The sequence below is a fragment of the Diplotaxodon limnothrissa genome, linkage group LG3, assembly GCF_057381915.1.
Source record: "Diplotaxodon limnothrissa isolate DT_005_m linkage group LG3, D_limnothrissa_male_GT1.1, whole genome shotgun sequence".
Classification (NCBI taxonomy): Eukaryota; Metazoa; Chordata; class Actinopteri; order Cichliformes; family Cichlidae; genus Diplotaxodon; species Diplotaxodon limnothrissa.
This window is the reverse complement of record NC_140598.1, coordinates 44,210,702-44,227,743: the sequence shown is the minus strand read 5'-3', so window position 1 is coordinate 44,227,743 and position 17,042 is coordinate 44,210,702. Positions and strand designations below refer to the sequence as shown.

The 17,042-nt window shown below is 45.2% G+C and overlaps 1 protein-coding gene across 1 annotated transcript; it reads left to right on the top strand.

Annotated features, from left to right (window-relative positions):
* The first annotated feature begins 5,719 nt into the window (after positions 1 to 5,719).
* gpr185b (G protein-coupled receptor 185 b) lies at positions 5,720 to 8,153 on the top strand. The gene is made up of 2 exons (XM_085350673.1): positions 5,720 to 5,759; positions 7,081 to 8,153. Exon 2 carries the CDS (start codon positions 7,083 to 7,085, stop codon positions 8,151 to 8,153), a length of 1,071 nt encoding a protein of 356 aa, XP_085206799.1. The 5' UTR covers positions 5,720 to 5,759; positions 7,081 to 7,082.
* The last annotated feature ends 8,889 nt before the right edge of the window (positions 8,154 to 17,042 follow it).

The following is a 17,042-nucleotide window of genomic DNA, read 5'->3' as shown; positions in this document are numbered from 1 at the left end:
ATTCAGTTCCTTGTCGGCAGATTATGGCGTAGCCTGCTTTCAGTCCTTCTTCATCTTGATGGCAGGATCTATCTGTGAACCAGTCCTCAGCTCCGGGATGGGCTCTACCTTCAGATCTTCTCTGATCTTTTCTTCAGCTTCCGCTTTTTTGACGCAGTTATGTGGTTCTCCTGACCCCATTAAATCTGCCATATTGATTCCTTTGTGTGTAAATGTCAGATTTGGTGCATCTAGAACTTTACTCAATCTCTGTTGTGTCAGTGGTGTCATGGTAAGTGCTTGTGAGTTCACGTATGCCACTACATTATGTGTGGTCAGTACTTTTAATGGGTGTTCTCTCACTATGTGTGCTGTTTTCTGTATTATTTTTGCGACCCCAGCTGCATGTTGTGTGCATGTGGGATGTCTTGTTTCTGTTGGATTCAGTCTTATACTGACATACATGAGTACATCTCTCCCACACCCTTTTTTCTGAAACAACACACCGTTTACGATTCCGTGTGTTTCAGAAACATTTAAGTAGAATGGTTTGTCATAATTAGGTGTGGCCAGGTCAGTGGCTCTCGACAAGTCTTGTTTTAGTGAAATGAACGCGGTTTCTGTTGCGGACGTCCAAGGCAATTCAGTCTTAAGGTTTCGAACGCCCACCTTTCTTTATCAGGTCCCTTAAAGGGGCAGTTTTGCCCGCGTAGTTCGGAATGAACTGAATGAATAATATTATTATTATTGCCTGTGAAGGTTCTCAGTCATCCAGATCATCGTAGTCTAAGGAGCTTGCAAAGAAAAGCGTCTGGACTTCTTTAAGTTACTTGAAGACGTTTCACCTCTCATCCGAGAAGCTTCTTCAGTTCTAAGGTCAAATGGTGGTGAGTCCCAGATTTAAACCTAGTGGGAGTGACCCCCCACAGAGGGACAAAAGGACCCCCTGATGATCCTCTAATCGCCTGAGCCAAGGTGGGAAACTGGGCGTGGGTCCCAATCAGCCAGAGTTTCGGGTGAGTTCATTGTGAAACCTGGCCCCACCTTATCATGCGAATTCCTGAGGTCAGATGGCCCAGGATGTCAGATGGCCCAGGATGTCAGACGGCGTTAAGGCGTCTGGGGAGGGATCTCAAAACTGGATTATAGATGGCAGACAGTTGGTGTCGTAAACCACCGCCTCTGTTCAAAGATGGTCGCTCACAGTGGACATAGATGGCTTCTTTCACTCCTCTTTCAAACCATCTGTCCTCTCTGTCCAAAATGTGAACATTGGCATCCTCGAAAGAGTGTCCTTTATCCTTAAGATACTTATAACATTGCAAAACACCTTGCTACCATCCTTGCTCCTCTCGTGGGGAACACCCCACACCACATCAAGAACTCCACCGACTTCACTGACAAGGTCCAGAAACTTACCCTGGATCCAGATGAAACCATGGTGTCCTTTGATGTAGTCTCTCTCTTCACCTGCATACCCACCACGGAGGCCGTGGAGACGGTCAGAAAACGACTACAAGAAGACAGCTCCTTGGAAGACAGGACCAACTTCACACCCGATCAGATCTGCACACTGTTAGACCTCTGCCTCACCACTACATACTTCAAATACAACGAAGGCTTCTACAGACAAAAACATGGCTGTGCCATGGGCTCCTCCGTGTCACCTATTGTAGCCAACCTTTACATGGAGGAAGTGGAAAGGAAGGCTCTTGGCTCTTTCAAAGGAAGAGTACCCAGCCACTGGTACAGATATGTGGACGACACCTGGGTCAAAATCAGGACACAAGAAGTGGAATCCTTCACTGCGCACATCAACGCTGTGGATAAAAACATCAAGTTCACCAGGCAAGACAAAAAAAAACCACTGTTTGCCTTTCCTGGACTGCGCTGTGCACATTGAAGAGAACGGCAAACTCAACATCGAAGTTTACCGGAAGCCCACACACACGGACCAGTACCTCCTCTTTGACTCCCATCACCCTTTGGAACACAAACTTGGAGTAATCAGGACCCTACACCACCGGGCAGAACATGTTCCCTCTAAGCCTGAAGGAAAAAAGAAGGAACACACACATGTAAAGGAAGCACTCAAAACGTGCAGCTATCCTAAATGGGCGTTCTTAAAGTCAGCAAAGAGGCACAGAAAAGAAGACCAGACACCAGCGAGGGAGGATAAGAAGGACAGACGCAACAACATTGTCATCCCCTATGTAGCCGGTGTATCAGAGAAACTCAGGAGAGTTTTCTCCAAGCATGACATCCCAGTGTATTTCAGACCCAGCAACACGCTCAGACAAAAACTGGTTCACCCGAAAGACAAAACTCCAAAACACAGACTTAGCAGTCCATCTGCATCTTAAGGATAAAGGACACTCTTTCGAGGATGCCAATGTTCACATTTTGGACAGAGAGGACAGATGGTTTGAAAGAGGAGTGAAAGAAGCCATCTATGTCCACTGTGAGCGACCATCTTTGAACAGATGGTCGGCGTACATTTCCCCATACACGGAACCTGACGGCAGTGGCGATGCTGCAGGCGGCGATGCTGCAGGCGGCGATGCTGCAGGCGGCGATGCTGCAGGCGGGCTCCTCGGGCCCCCCAGCAGACGAGGCATAATGCTGGACGGGCGACTCGGGCCCTCCAGCTGACGACACTCTAGGCTGGACGGGTTCTCTCGAACCCCCAGCTGACGTGGCTTGAGACTGGACGAGCTCCTCGAGCCCTCCAGTGGAGACAGACACTGAAGCAGCAGGTACAGAGACCTCTGAGCAGCACAGTGGCTTGACTCAGGCAGCAACAGTGGGATGCAGTCCTCGGAGGGCAGAAAGTGTTCCCTAATACACTCAGCAGAGGATGGAGGCGGACGGGTGAACTCACTTGAACTCTCAGGGGGTGCTGAGAGCCGAGACTGTTCTGGTGAGTTCTCCGGTGGAGCTGCTGGTGCTGGCGTCTTGACCTCTAGGGGTCCAGACTTGGCTGGTGACTGACACCCAGCCTCTGGGGAGGCCCTAGAGGAAGTGACTGTCTCTGAGATGGCCAGCTTAAGAGATCCACCAGGTACAGTGGTGAAGTGTGTTCCCTGCTCGTAATGAGACGGTGAGGATGGTGACTGAATGAATGAGTGGGTAGGCTGCTGAACTAGTGGCAACTGAGCTACAGGTAGCGATGGTAGCGGAGGTGTAAGAGGTGGTGGAGTGGCTGACCGAACTGCGGGCAGCTGGGCTGCTGACTGAACTGCTAACTGTGTTACAGACCCAACGTTAGACTGTGGTGAAAGTGTGGATGGGAGAACATGGTCAGGAAAAACTGTTTCAGTGAGGTTTACAGCTTCCCCTGAATGGACCAGTGCAGGTGAAAAAGAGTCCCAAACATTTCCATTCTCTAAGTTCATAATGCCAGGCTCAGTAACTCCATGCTTGGCAACAACAAAGTGGAAACAGTCATTAACACAGAGCGTGGGCTCAGGAAAGACAGTCTTTGAAGCAATAGCCATAGATGAAACAGAAAAACCACTATTAGCTTCGGTGGAAACACAAAAAAATAGCCCCAGAATAAATAGTCCTTGTATCTGACAAAGCAGAAACAGTGTCCCTCTCACTCACCACTGCCGGTTGTTTACATGTCCCGACATCCGGCTGTGCGAACGACGTCGCGAACGTTGCTTTTTTCTCGGAGACGGCTCTGACGGGCCGGGTAATTCCTCGTCCGGCGGTTCGGACGGCATGTCCTCCATTGAAGCGAGCGGGCGAGCGGTAGCGGCCGGGGGGTGAAGGTGAAGCTCGTGGAGAACGAAATTCTGAGTCCAATAGCCAGGGATAACCGGCAATAAGGTGTTGTAGGTTGGCTTCCACAGTGTAAAGAAACGCTTCTCCCTCATGCTCTAACCACAGGTTGATTAATTTTGAAGCAGTCGATAACGACCTCCTGAAGCTCCCTGGGTGGGCTGAATGCCGCTGGATCCATATCTGGCTGGACCGTACTGTCACGGCGAGTGAGATGAGCCGTGTGGAAGTAATAAAGGAGGATCCAAATGCAGGCACTTGTAAAGGTGTGAAGGTGGTTTATTAAACACAAAATAAAAATGGACAAATGGCAAACGGAGGAAGGACTAAACTATACTGGGAACAAACTAACTACTGGACACGAACCTGAACAAGAATGAGAGCGAGCAGAGGCAGACGACAGTTGACAGCAGGGAAAACACACGAGTGAGACATGGTGGATACACAGACGAACCAGCAACTACAATGACAGAAGACACGACTTAAATACACACAGAGAAACACAGGAAATTACACACAGGTGGTGGACACAGCTGGGAGTAATTAACGAGACGAGACAAGGGAGGTAAACTGAACACACTCACATGAGACGCAGACCTTCACAATAAAACAGGAAACAAGAAAACACTGCACAAAGACGCAGACACGACACTGAGACAGACTAGACACTGAACTAAACCTGAAATAAACATGAGAACACAAAACCTACGAACTAATCCCTAAACAAGAATAACTGAAACATAGATTCATAATCATCATCATAAGAAAAGAATACAAAATGCAAAAACACACGTACCGGTATCCGGTGCCATTATGGCACCGGATACCGGTACCCATTGCTACTTAGAGGTGGGTGGATCGATCCAGATATCAATAGTATGGATCGATGCTAGCGCGATAGGATTGATATTTCATTTAATCCTGAAGGTTCAATATGTAGACTGCTGGGCTAAAAACCCTGTTTAAAACTATATGCTTTATTGTAGATTACTAAGTGCTAATAAACGAATTACTGCGGAAAGTAACACTCATAAATCTTGACACACGGATCAACACTACACAAGCTACCTTTGTAAGTTGAACGTATCAGTATCGGTATTGGTATCAGTAATACTAGTTACTTGGTATTGCACAGCACAAACAGCCAGTTTGACTGGTTATGCTGCAGACCACACATACACACAGACAGGTACTTTTTGCAGATGCACTTTCAGCAATTAATTTTCATATTGTAGCTGTTTGTTTATTTCTATCAGCACACCTGGTGACGCAGAACCTAAAGTGGGAGGCAGCAAAGTCTCCCACTGTCCTTTTGAGCGGGTTATCAGTCACTGTGTGATGCACAGTGTTGCTCAGTCACCCCTCCAAGTCCAGGACAGATAACACCAACTCTGAGGCACAGGTAGTTACACGCTCACCCCGCTGTTTAACAACAACAATATTAATAAAGATAGAGTAATGGCGATAAGGAGCTCTGAAACCTGACCTACATACAAACACATAAACTCAGTGAAGGTGACGATGTGTTAATCCACTCTCCCTCTCTCCGTGATTCACACACAGACCATGATGACGGTGACTGGAGGAGCGGAGACTTCTGACGTCAGACGAGGAGAATGACAAGCGCGTCCAATGAGGGGCCGAGGATGTGCAGCGCGAGGACGGAGCAGCCGACAGAAGGCTAATAACCATGCCAACGGAGGAATATAGCGCGCGCCGCTGACTGGGGGAGAAGCGCGCGCGAGAGACAGGGGGAAACCCCGAAAGAAGAAAATACTGAAAACACGTTCACGGGAAGTGGAGAATAAAGGAGGACGGAGAGAGATACGAGAAGCAGAAGCAGAAGAAGAAGACACGGAGCGGGTAAATGTGTGTGTGTTTGTGTGTGTGTGGCGTGGTCTTCATCCATCCCACTTTCTCTCTCCATCCTGCTCTCTCGCTCTCGCGCGCTGGCTCAGGGACTGCACTGCTGCAGCTGAATGAAACCGATGAAGGTATTTAAGCTTTTGTTCTGTCTTTGCTGCACACAGCCTGCCCTCAGTGCTGGAGGCTCGGCAGGGGCGTAAAAACAAAAAACAAAACAAACAAAAAAAAGGCTCGTGAGTGCTGTGTGCTGGGCTCTGGGGCGCACGAGCTCCCCGTTACCGCAGGGATGTGAGACCCCCCTCCTCCCCCTCTCAGCTGCGGGGCTTTTGATGCTGGTGTAGGTGGTGGTGGTGGTGGGGACGGTGGTGACCTTCCCTGGACGTTTCCAGTCATTGACGGTGTGTGCGCGTGCGTGTGGGCGTGCGAGAGGAGGACTGAAGAGGACTGAAGAATAGAGGAGGGGGAGGAGGGGTGAGTGGGGGCGTTGAGGTGGGAGGTGCGAGAGGAGGGGGGAGAGATTTTTTTTTTTATGAATGGAGCTCCACATCTCTCTTTGGCGCACGCGGCTGCGAGTGTGTGTGTGTGTCGCTGTGCGTGCGTGTGCGCGCGCGCTGGCTGCTCTGCTGCTGGGCTAAAATTAGCGTCAGCAGCCGCAAATATGTGGATCAGAATCCGAATTAAGCAGCTTCTAAATGAAAACTGTGGGCGCACGTGCCCGTGTCTGGGCTCGCGCTCACACACGCCACCGGTGAATAGGACGGCAGCCGTGCCCCAGGACGTCATGCACCATTTTTAGAGACGCTCTAAAAATAGACAGAGTCGGTGATGATTTTGGTTGTCCGGACTCTGTCAGGTAGGAGCGAGCCAGACTCTCGTTATTGTTATTACTGTTGTTGTTGACAGTATTGTTTATTTGGTGTATGTGTTGTTTTGCTTGAAGCCAAAATGGCAGGAAGAGTACTGCCAGTTATGGAAGACTTGTCCTTGTGTGTGTATGTGTGTGTGTGTTCGCACCTGCTGATAATTACCTGTCAGCGTGGTGCACGAGCTGCTGATGACGTGCATGCTGGAGGGTAAAAGTGCTCGGTCGTTTTCACGAGTTTCTGAATGGATGAAAAAAAAGTGATTTTCTTATTTGGTCTCTTTTGTGAAACGGGATGGCTGAGCACACATCCCTGCTCCTCCTCTGCCTCCTCTTCCTCCGCCTCCTCCCTGCTTTTCTCGTTTGTTTTGCCCTCCTCTCCCCGTCTCACGTCCTCTTCCACTCTTTTTGCTTTCCTCTCGTCCTCACTTCCACTTCTGAAAACTTCTTCCATCGTGTTTTTAACTCATCTCTCTGCTTCCATCTTTCTGCTATGTCACATTCCTGCACACAAACGTCTGCACCTCTGCTCCACCTCTTTCCTGACTCACCTCTTCCTTTCTTCCCTCCCTCCTCCCTCTCTCCAGCTATGATTCTCTCCCTGGCCGCGGCGGCAGCCATGAGTAGCGGTGGCGGTAGCAGCCTCAACTCCTCCTCTCCCCTCGACCCCTTCGACTCCTCCACCTCGTGGAGCCTGGTTGAGGACCCCGCCAACTCTTCGTCAGAACCTGTAGTGCAAACTGTGACCCCTGACCTCCAGCCAGCGACCACCGCCGTCGCTCTTCAGGAAGTCAGCCCATGGGACATTGCGCTTTGCGTGACGGGGACTCTCATTTCCTGCGAGAACGCCCTGGTGATCGCTGTGCTGTTCTACACGCCGACGCTCCGCGCTCCCATGTTCATCTTGATTGGATCGCTGGCGGTGGCGGATCTCCTGGCCGGCCTGGGCCTCATCTTGAACTTTGTCTTCACCTATCTGATCGACAGCTCGGTGGAGTTCGTGACATTGCTGTCCGTTGGACTGCTGATCTCGGCCTTCTCAGCGTCTGTCTTCAACATCCTCGCCATCACGGTCGACCGGTACCTCTCGCTCTACAACGCCCTGACCTACCACACTGAACGGACGGTCACCTTCACCTACGTCATGGTGGTCTTTATCTGGGTGTCGTGCCTCACGCTCGGCCTGTTGCCGGCACTGGGCTGGAACTGTCTGAGAGACGAGAGTACGTGCAGCATCTGCCGACCGGTCACTAAAAACAACGCCGTGGCTCTCGCCGTCACTTTCTTATTGGTCTTTGCCCTCATGATGCAGCTCTACCTTCAAATCTGCAAAATCGCCTTCCGCCATGCGCAGCAGATCGCGGTGCAGCACCAGTTTTTGGCCATCTCCACCACCAAAGGTGTCTCCACACTGTCGGCCATCCTGTGTGCCTTCGGGGCATGCTGGCTGCCGTTCGCCATGTACTCCATTGTGGCTGACTCCAGCTACCCCGTAATATACACCTACGCCACGGTCCTCCCAGCCACCTGCTGCTCTGTAATCAACCCCATCATCTATGCGTTCCGAAACCCAGACATCCAGAAGTCGCTATGGATGGCCTGCTGTGGGTGCGTCCCCTCCAACCTCTCCTTAAGACCCAGGACCTCCAGTGATGTGTAGCAGGGAAGGTTGGAGTCTCCTTAGTGTGATGCTTGAGGTCGAGTCAGGGTTGGAGGGACAGGAGGTGGCTAGGAGGAAAGAGGAAAGAGATTTCCTCTGCTTCTCATATCGGGGCAGGCTGATGGCGAACACTCAGCTGGCCGCTGTAGATGTGGCACTGGCGGCTGATGGAGAAGAGGACGATGCATAGTCAAAAAAAACAAGAAAAAGAAAAACGATATGAAAGTTTGTAGCCTTGAGAAAACCAAAATCATGGATGGAGATGGTGTGGAAACCAACTGCAAACACCTGTTTAAGGTATCCTCATCATGGCTGTGGGAGCTGAGGCAGGCTGTGGGGGAAGTGTCAGGTGACTTTTCCACTGGCCTCTGTTAGGGCACGAAAAGTGAGTCCTGCTTCTCAAGAGTAGCATATATGTGAAGCTGAGATTTAGTAAGAAAGTTGCTAAATCTCTGCATGTCCTGAGGCTGGGCAGCACTGCATGGTTATGCAATCAGAAGGAGTGAAACAGTCTTAAAATACTTGTTTGTGTTTTAACTGATGTGTTTGAAATTAAGTGGCGTGTGGATAAAAATACAATGAGCTAAATATACACAAGGAACGACCTTGAAAATTCACAATGAGCTACTTTCTCCTGGTAAAAAAACGAGAATATTTCCTCCCTGGAAACATTTTGAGCAATGTTTCCTTCAGCTGATGCAGATTAAGTAGCTGAGTCTTGCCCATTAAGCCTTTTCCCAATGCCAGAAGCACAGCCTTTATTATTTGTTTTTCCCATTTCGATGCAAGTTTCAGGAAAGAGTGAAAAAAAGCTAATCACACAACATCCCTCCTCAAACATTCAAATCCGAAATGAAATCTAATGTACCAGTCTCTGAATGCATAAACAAGCCCGGCTAGTTTGAAGAATCTAGAGAGGGATTTCCATATTTAGACTGGCATGTGTTGTCCTTGGTTTGTTGAAATGAAATCTGCTCCGCAACGGAGAAAAATGGGTTTCTCAGCCTGCCGCTGTGCCGTGACTGCGAAGCAGAGAGAGCTGAATTCAGCACCAAGGACAGCGTCACTGCAGAGCGCTGCTACCCTGGGAATGCTCTCTGCTGCGGGGAGGGAGAGCGCCGGAAAGTAGGCTACGCTGTTCTTTACACCCTCTTTATGGGGAAATGTGAGACGGGCCTTAAAGGAGCATTTCAGCATGATTGGAGTTTCTTTCACCCTTTTGTCCACCCCTGGATGGATAAAGGTATTTAAAAATTTGTGTTTGCTAAAACTCTTCTGTTATGTGATTGCTTCAGTTTCAAAAAGACATGCAGAACAACATTAATAGTGCTAGTTAATCACTGTGGCACAAGAGAGCACAAAAGACATTTATGATTAGTATCAATAGCTAACATCTGCAAACCTTATGTCTCGGTTTGGATACTTCCATGCACTTTGCATTTACGCTATGTCCTTACTTGCATAGTGTTTAAAATTAAACGTGGTAATGTTGTTTCAAACTGACCACAGCAAGCTGTATACTTTCCAGAAATGATGACTGGACATTGATCGGAGCCTGACTGATCTATCAGTGGGATGATATAATCAGCTTTTTGGTATTGTTGTTTAAAACGGCGGATAAATTAAAATTTAACAAAGATTTGATGGGAGAAACTCCAACTTCAAACTTGTTATAAGTGTTGAAGATTTGTCCACCAGAGGGCACTCTGCAAGTAACCTGTTGGCGACACGTGTTTGGAACACCACAAATACGACAATCAACTGATTCAGACAGAGACAGGCAGAGCGTAAACGGGTAAATAAATAACTACATATAACAAATGTTTAAAAAGTCTGTTTAGATTTCATGTGTCTGACAGAATTTTTTTTTTTAAATATATATCGGAATTTCAGATTTTTAAATGACCAAATATTGGCATCAGTATCACTGTCAGTGTATAACAGTGATTATCCCACTAGCTGCTGCAATCTGTGAACATTTACTACTCCCTTAGCAGCTGACCGCACATACGACAAGATTCCTCTGCAATAAAGAAACTGATTTAACTTTCATGAACAAGTAAAGCAAACCAAAGTTGGTCTCGTGAATGCTATTTAGCTGGCTAGCTAGCATTGGGAGCTAGCATCGTTGCTTGGAATGTATTTCCTTTCTGTCATATTGCTGTCTGAAATGTTTTGGCCATTTCTTCTACCATGTAGCAAAAGCAGCAATTATTTGGGGTGGAAAGTGTAAATAACACTACACCACATCAAAGCATACTAAAGATTTGCTGCTCGTTCTTTAGCTGGCCTGTCATTGTTGTATTAATGTATTGATTTTTTCTGAGGGGTCCTGTTCTTTTATTACGCGGCAAAAATGGCGACTATTTTGAAGAAGAAGGGTAAAGAACGCCACACGACATGTACTGCAAGTGCATAATAAATGTTTGCTGCTAGCTATTTAGCTGGCAAGCCAGAATTGGCCTGACACAGTTCCTTACAATGTATCAGCTTTCTGCTGTTTAAGAAATTTCTGATGATCTATCTAACCCTAAAGCGAAGAAAATTTAGCAACTATGGGCGAAACAGCTGCAAGCAACGTAAAGTGGATGAGATCTGAGATAATCTTTTTTTAAAGCCCAGAAGGGACTACCAATGTGAACTAATAAGAACACAGGACACATATGACCTGTTAGTAAATGAGTTAGAGGGTTACCTAGGCAACCGCAGCCTGGAATACCTACAAACTGTCAGCTTCAAAGCGATGTGCGTCAAGCGAATCGTTTACTTTTATGCTTGAAATACAAAGTATGGAAGTATCTGAGACACAGCTATGGTAAAAGCTCAGCACTGTTTAAGACCAGCATATTATAAGCCTAATTTGACCCCTGCCAGGCCAGTTTTTAATTATTTTTTAGATAAAAGCTACAATCGTTATTTTAGCCAAAGTGTCTTTTTAGCATACTCTTGTTGTTTGATGTTTCGACACATAAAAAACTATCAAAAAACTTTAAAACTGGATTAAAGATCCAGAAACATGGCTAAATTACTTCTCTGATGGAAACTCTGTCTATAATGCACAATCATGAATGTATTTAAATATCGGCCTCGATATCAATCTTAAAATATTTCCAGGAGTCAGTCAATCAAAACAATGACCCCGTCCTCTCTGTCCCCGTGTTTGCGATCAGCAGAAATTCCCGTCGTCACCGGGAAAGGTGAGAGCAGCTGATATTTTTCTGAGGCGAACAGGACCTGTGTTTTTCTGCAATCTCCATAAAGCTGTTTTGGCCATGCGGCTCTAAAGTTAGACGGCACTCTGGCTCCACAGCCCCATTGATTTTACATTAGCCGAGCTGAGCACAATCCATATCGAAAAGGTCGTTTTTCATCGGGGGCAGCTTTGGTCGGCTACGCTACGCTTTAAGTCATACTTGCGATTCTTGCACCTCTGAAAATAAATGAAGAATGGATGTGTTTTGTATTATTGCTAAATATTTGTAATGCTTACGCTTAAACACTCATAGATGTATGTCATAGATTCAGGGGAAATGGCAAAAGTCTATATATTAAGAAGGAAACAAAGCACCATATGGCGAAAAATTCTCTGGCTTCCATTTTAATTTCCCTATGTGCAGCCTGTCAGCAGTAGCTGGGTACCTTCTGCAGACATGCACACAGTCTCACCCCGCCTTGAAGAAGCAGTGCAGCTCCGCCGCGAGCCACCTCTGAAGGCTCGGCAGGTTAATGAGAAGCAAGAGAGGTGAGGTGACGTGGCGTGAAATAGAAACACCAGGCGAGACGCGCTTTAACGCAACCTCAGGTCACGTCCACCATGCACCCAATCAGGATGAAGTTATTTCCCCACTGAAAGGGCATCATGCACCGTAAATCCAGCTAATGATAATAATATCTGAGCAGTAATGGTACAGGGAGCTGGCCTAATGTACAGAGAATGCTGTGAGGATGAGTTGGAGAAGGGATTTATTGCCAACCTCAATCTGTATTTAAATGATCTGCGGAGATACTTTTCACTTTCGTGTTCCTCAGAGCAACCTCGGAGAGAGTTTCAATGACTAAGCTGCTGGCATGCTGCTCATATACATGTGTGGGAGGTGTGCTGGCTTTGGGAAAATAGTTTATGGAAACTGGGCTGTAGTTTCGAACTGCAACAGTAAGACTCAGCACAGGAAAAAAACTGTGTAACTACAGGGAGTCACTTCCAAATTCAACGCTTTCTACCAAATAAATCGCAACATTATGGCGTGAAAGCAAAAAACACACATGTACTCAATGAAACTCTGAAAATGGCGCACAGGAGAAGCAGGTATTTTCTTTTTCTATGATGTAAATTAAAGCTTAGAGTAGAAGTATTTTCTACTTTTCTTGGCAGGAAGCAACAATCAGTTGTTTTTGCAGCAGTTGTTAGCAGAACAACAGCCACACGAGTTTCTGTCAATGATTTCCTTTGGAAACGGCAGACTCTCTTGTGTCTTCTTTTGATTTCTATTTGTTTGGTTTTGGCCTTATTGGAACAACAAAAACTCCTTCGCAATAATGTCCAACTGTGTTTTGCTGTGTACAAAAAGCCACAAGCGAGAAATGGAGAGAGAAAGAGAAGCGGTCGGCTTTGGAAGATTTGCAGAATAACTCAAAGTAAATGTTTCAAGGCAACAAATGGCACATTGGGTTTTATTGGAAAGAAATATGATCCTGGCTGCCTGGTCGGGGTTTTCTAAAAAGCATGGAAAACCTAATGAGTAAATAAATGCTCAACTTCTTTTCTTAGCTCATCTACTGCAGACAGAAACCTCCAAAATAAAACGCATCTGCAGCCATTTTACTAATTTGATAATTTAATTATAAAACCACCAGTTGAACAAGTTGCCGGTGCGACCTCTTCCCTTCCTCTCTCTTTTGCTCAATCACTGCATTGATGGAACTGCCTAATGGTAAACCACCTGCATCAATTATTAAGTGAAATATTTTCAATTACTCTGAGGCTGGAAGCATGATGTGGATGAAATTTGGCACTCGGTGAACCGCAGCAGTGCGCGAGGGAGGGTGAAACATATCCACGCACAAGAGTTGAATGAATCTATTTCACACAGGAAACTGATGCGGATCCTTTTGGCACACAGTTCTCTTGTATGCACAATGATATGCGAGACTTGCCTGGTCACCTGTGTTTGGATATGCTAGATGGGACATGCAGAGCAGTCACAAATGAGGTGAGGATAATGTCACATCCGGTACGGTTTCTAACAGATGGCCAGTGTTGCCAGTGGTACAGTTTGGCCCTTTAATTGTAATAGTAAAAGAAGACCTGCACTAGCAGGGATGTGGCTTTTAAACTCATCTTCTTTCCTCTTAAAGGCTAATCAAACCTATTAGAGAATCATGAAGCAGAACTGGATTGAAGGGAAATAAATTTTGAGGCTTGTTTTAGATTCTGTAAGGCCACCTAAAAATGTCAACATTTGAAATTGTCTTGACTCCAGATATGGCATGGGAACACCAGCATTTACCATTCTAATCTGTTCAGCACTTATTTATGAGGAAGAAAACAGGAAAACATAAACAGTGTAAAGAATGTATGTAGCCACGTGACCTCACCTATTGGTTTATGAAACCCTGTTTTGAACTCTTGCCATTATAAAGAAACCTAGTAAAGGATTGGCTCATTGGCTGATGGCACATGTTGAGGATTTCAACCAATGGACATATCCTGGATGACTCTCTTTTTTAACTATATAAGAATGACCAAAATTTACAAAATGGCATTCACGTTTTATTCACTATGACCTGAAGCTAGGAACTGAGACCATAAACTCATAAGAAGAGTGTTTGCAGAGATCATAGGGAAACTGAGGCGAGGACCATTTTCCCAAAGACTCAAATACAGCTCAGCAATGACTTTCAGGTAGTGAAAATCCTATTCATATTCTCCATAGGGAATCTGACTATGAGCCATAATGTGGAAACAATCAAAAGTAGACTTAGTATAAGCTATGACATTCCTACAGTTTCCTAAATCCAAACAGCAACATATCTAAATGTGGATTTCAATGATACCATGGAAATTTTTAAATTAGCGAACGCCGCATTACTTAGTCTACGTCCACATGCACATGGATATCTTTAAAAACAGGGATTTTTTCAAGTTTGTTTCCAAAAATATCTCTGTACTCAAGTTCCATCAAGATGATGAAGGATATCCATAACCCTAACCATATGGAAATGTTGGCAAGTCAGAAGCTCACAAACAATAAAATAGAGAATAGAATAGAATAATCCTTTAATTGTCCCACAAGGGGAAATTTGGTTGTAACGGCAGCCAGAAAGACACATATACAACAAACAGTACACAGGACACAGAACAGAAACACACGCAGTTTGTCTTACATATTTACATTAAGGACAATGGTTACTATAAACAGAGTCCAGAAAAGAGATAGTGGCTAAAGAGATAAAGATAAATATCTTTGATGCTCTGAAACAAAAGCTCAGTTTTTCTTGTCCACATGTAGCCGCAGAAACAAAGTTTCTGAAAGTCTTCACCCTGGCAGGAGTTCTTTTAAAAAAAGTCCTGTTTTAAAGCCTCGTGTTGTAGCCATCTTGGTTTAAAAGTACTGTACTAATATCCATGAATCTAGCATCCTGTTAGCTACCTTGCTAACTAGCTTGCTAGCTATTAATAGGCTAGCTACCTTCAACTACTTCTTTGCCTTCACAAACTCCTTTTATTCTATTGAATTATATACAGTTTAAACAACAAAAAACTCATGGTGTAAACAGCCCATTAAAGATGAAGAAAACAGATGCTTAGAGAAATATTGTGACTAATTGGCATTAGCAGGTTGCCAGCTAGCGCTAGCATGTCGGCATCTCAGTAAGTTACATATTAATCACATATTTTATGAAATAAAACCACATAAATTTTACTTTTTTGTGTGACGAAAGCCTAAAGATATAATCTCTCTCTCTTTTTTTAAATAACATAATTCTCAGTGTGTTTAAATATTTGGTGACCTTAAGTCTCCAATTGAAAAGCTGTGATTGAAATTTAAGGATTTCAGTTTTGCACTTTCACAGTACTATTTAGGCAGTTTTTGGGTGTCCAAAAAACTAAAGCAAAACTCACAATGTTCATTTGATCCAACTCTGCATAAAATCTTAAATATAAATATATATTTAATTGCTATATATAAATATAACAAGCCTGCTGAAATCCAAACACAGCGGCAACTAATCAGTCGCTGTGAATTCCAGATGTATTTTATAAACTGTCCCATCTGGCATGTCCATCAAGCGGTTGTTTTAACAATTAATAAGACTCATCTGTGAATATGCCACTACTCAGTCTACCATTCCTGGGACAGGAGTGGAGCGACCACTCACTGTGTGTTTGTGTATGTGTGTGTGTGTGTGTGTGGGTTTAACGTGTGTGCCCGGGATCATAGCCAATTGTAATGAACCATAGCAACTCTAACTGTAAACACAAACACGCAGAATGGTTTTTGTCAGCCGCTATACAGGACTTATAATTCAGTTTTTAAAAAGAAAAGAAATACCGTACAAGTGAGCGTGTAGAGCGCATGTGTGCGTGCGTGTGTTATTTTTCTTATGCAATGCTGTACAGAAATGTATATTTTTGTAATGTTCATCAGGGCATGAGTTACAAGACATGGTCGCTGCTGTGAGTCTGTTGTGAGCGTGTGTTTCTTCCTATTCTTCTGTGTTCTTCCTATAAACAAACGTCAAAAGTTTCTTTGGGGGGGAAAGTTGTGTGTCGGATATGCTTAAAAAAAGTGCCATAATTTTTGACTTTCTAGTGTCTTATTTTTTGGTTTGTATATATCTTAAGTTAATCGGAGGGCAAAGACGCAAAGTCGTTAGAACCAGTAAATCTTTCTGACCTATATATACTTATTTTTTGCTCTAACTGCAGATAAACACAAGCCTCGATACAGATTGCAGTAAAGTGAAGGGTTTTATCTGTTAAAAAAGAAAGGGGGGGGGGACAATCGCACTGATCGACAGGGAGACGGAGAGTTCGTGAGCAGCAGTTTTACATCACAGAGTCAGGGCTCCGGTGACGTCATATTGTCTGAGTCGTGTCTAAGGGAGCAGGTCGTTTCAAAGACACCCCCTCCTCTGTTTGAAAAAACTTCACTTTTTCCTCCTCCCCATCGCTTTCACTCACCTGCCACTCCCCCCCCCCCCTTTAGAAAACACCCTTTTCCCCTCATTTCTTTCTATCAATCTTTTTTACTCCCCCTCCTCTTCTTTCCATTCAGCCCGTCTTTGCCATCCTCAACTCCTTCCTCCCACCTCCCTCTGTCTCTTTCTCTTGTCTAACATTTTGCTATCCGTGGCCTGCAGGAAGCTAGTCGGTCAGGCGCCGTCTAAAAATAGTCCCCACCGAAAGCAGATTAAAAAGAAAAAGAGGAGTAGAAAAGAAAAAGGAGGGGTGGGAGTAAATAAGTCGAAATGAACCAGGGGGCAGAGGCAAACCTTCACCTTGCTGCGGTAGGCAGAAAAACATTGCCGGTCTTTGTTTTCTTCGTTCTCGTGTGTCTATTTTTATATTCAGTCTCCTTATCCATCCTTTAAAGCCTCTTTTATTTTCTTGTGAGCACAAGCATTTACATGAAGGTTCTGTTTATTTGTGTTTTTTTGAAAAAAAGCAGGGTTTGGGGCGAGTGCCTACAGCAAATAAGCAGGACCAGCTCAACTGTCAGTCAGGCTTATAATGTGTCTCCTCTGTAACCTACAACCTGGCAGAGATTGTCAATTGATTTCAAAAAAACCATTATAGAGCTAATTTTCTATCGGACCGAGTATGGCCTTCACGGACAGAAAAAGGCGTAGTTTTACGCATCGATGCTGTCGGTCCCGATGAGAAGC

Excerpts from the sequence above, each read along its gene's own strand:
- gpr185b (XM_085350673.1), top strand. The coding sequence starts at position 7,083 with ATGATTCTCTCCCTGGCCGCGGCGGCAGCCATGAGTAGCGGTGGCGGT.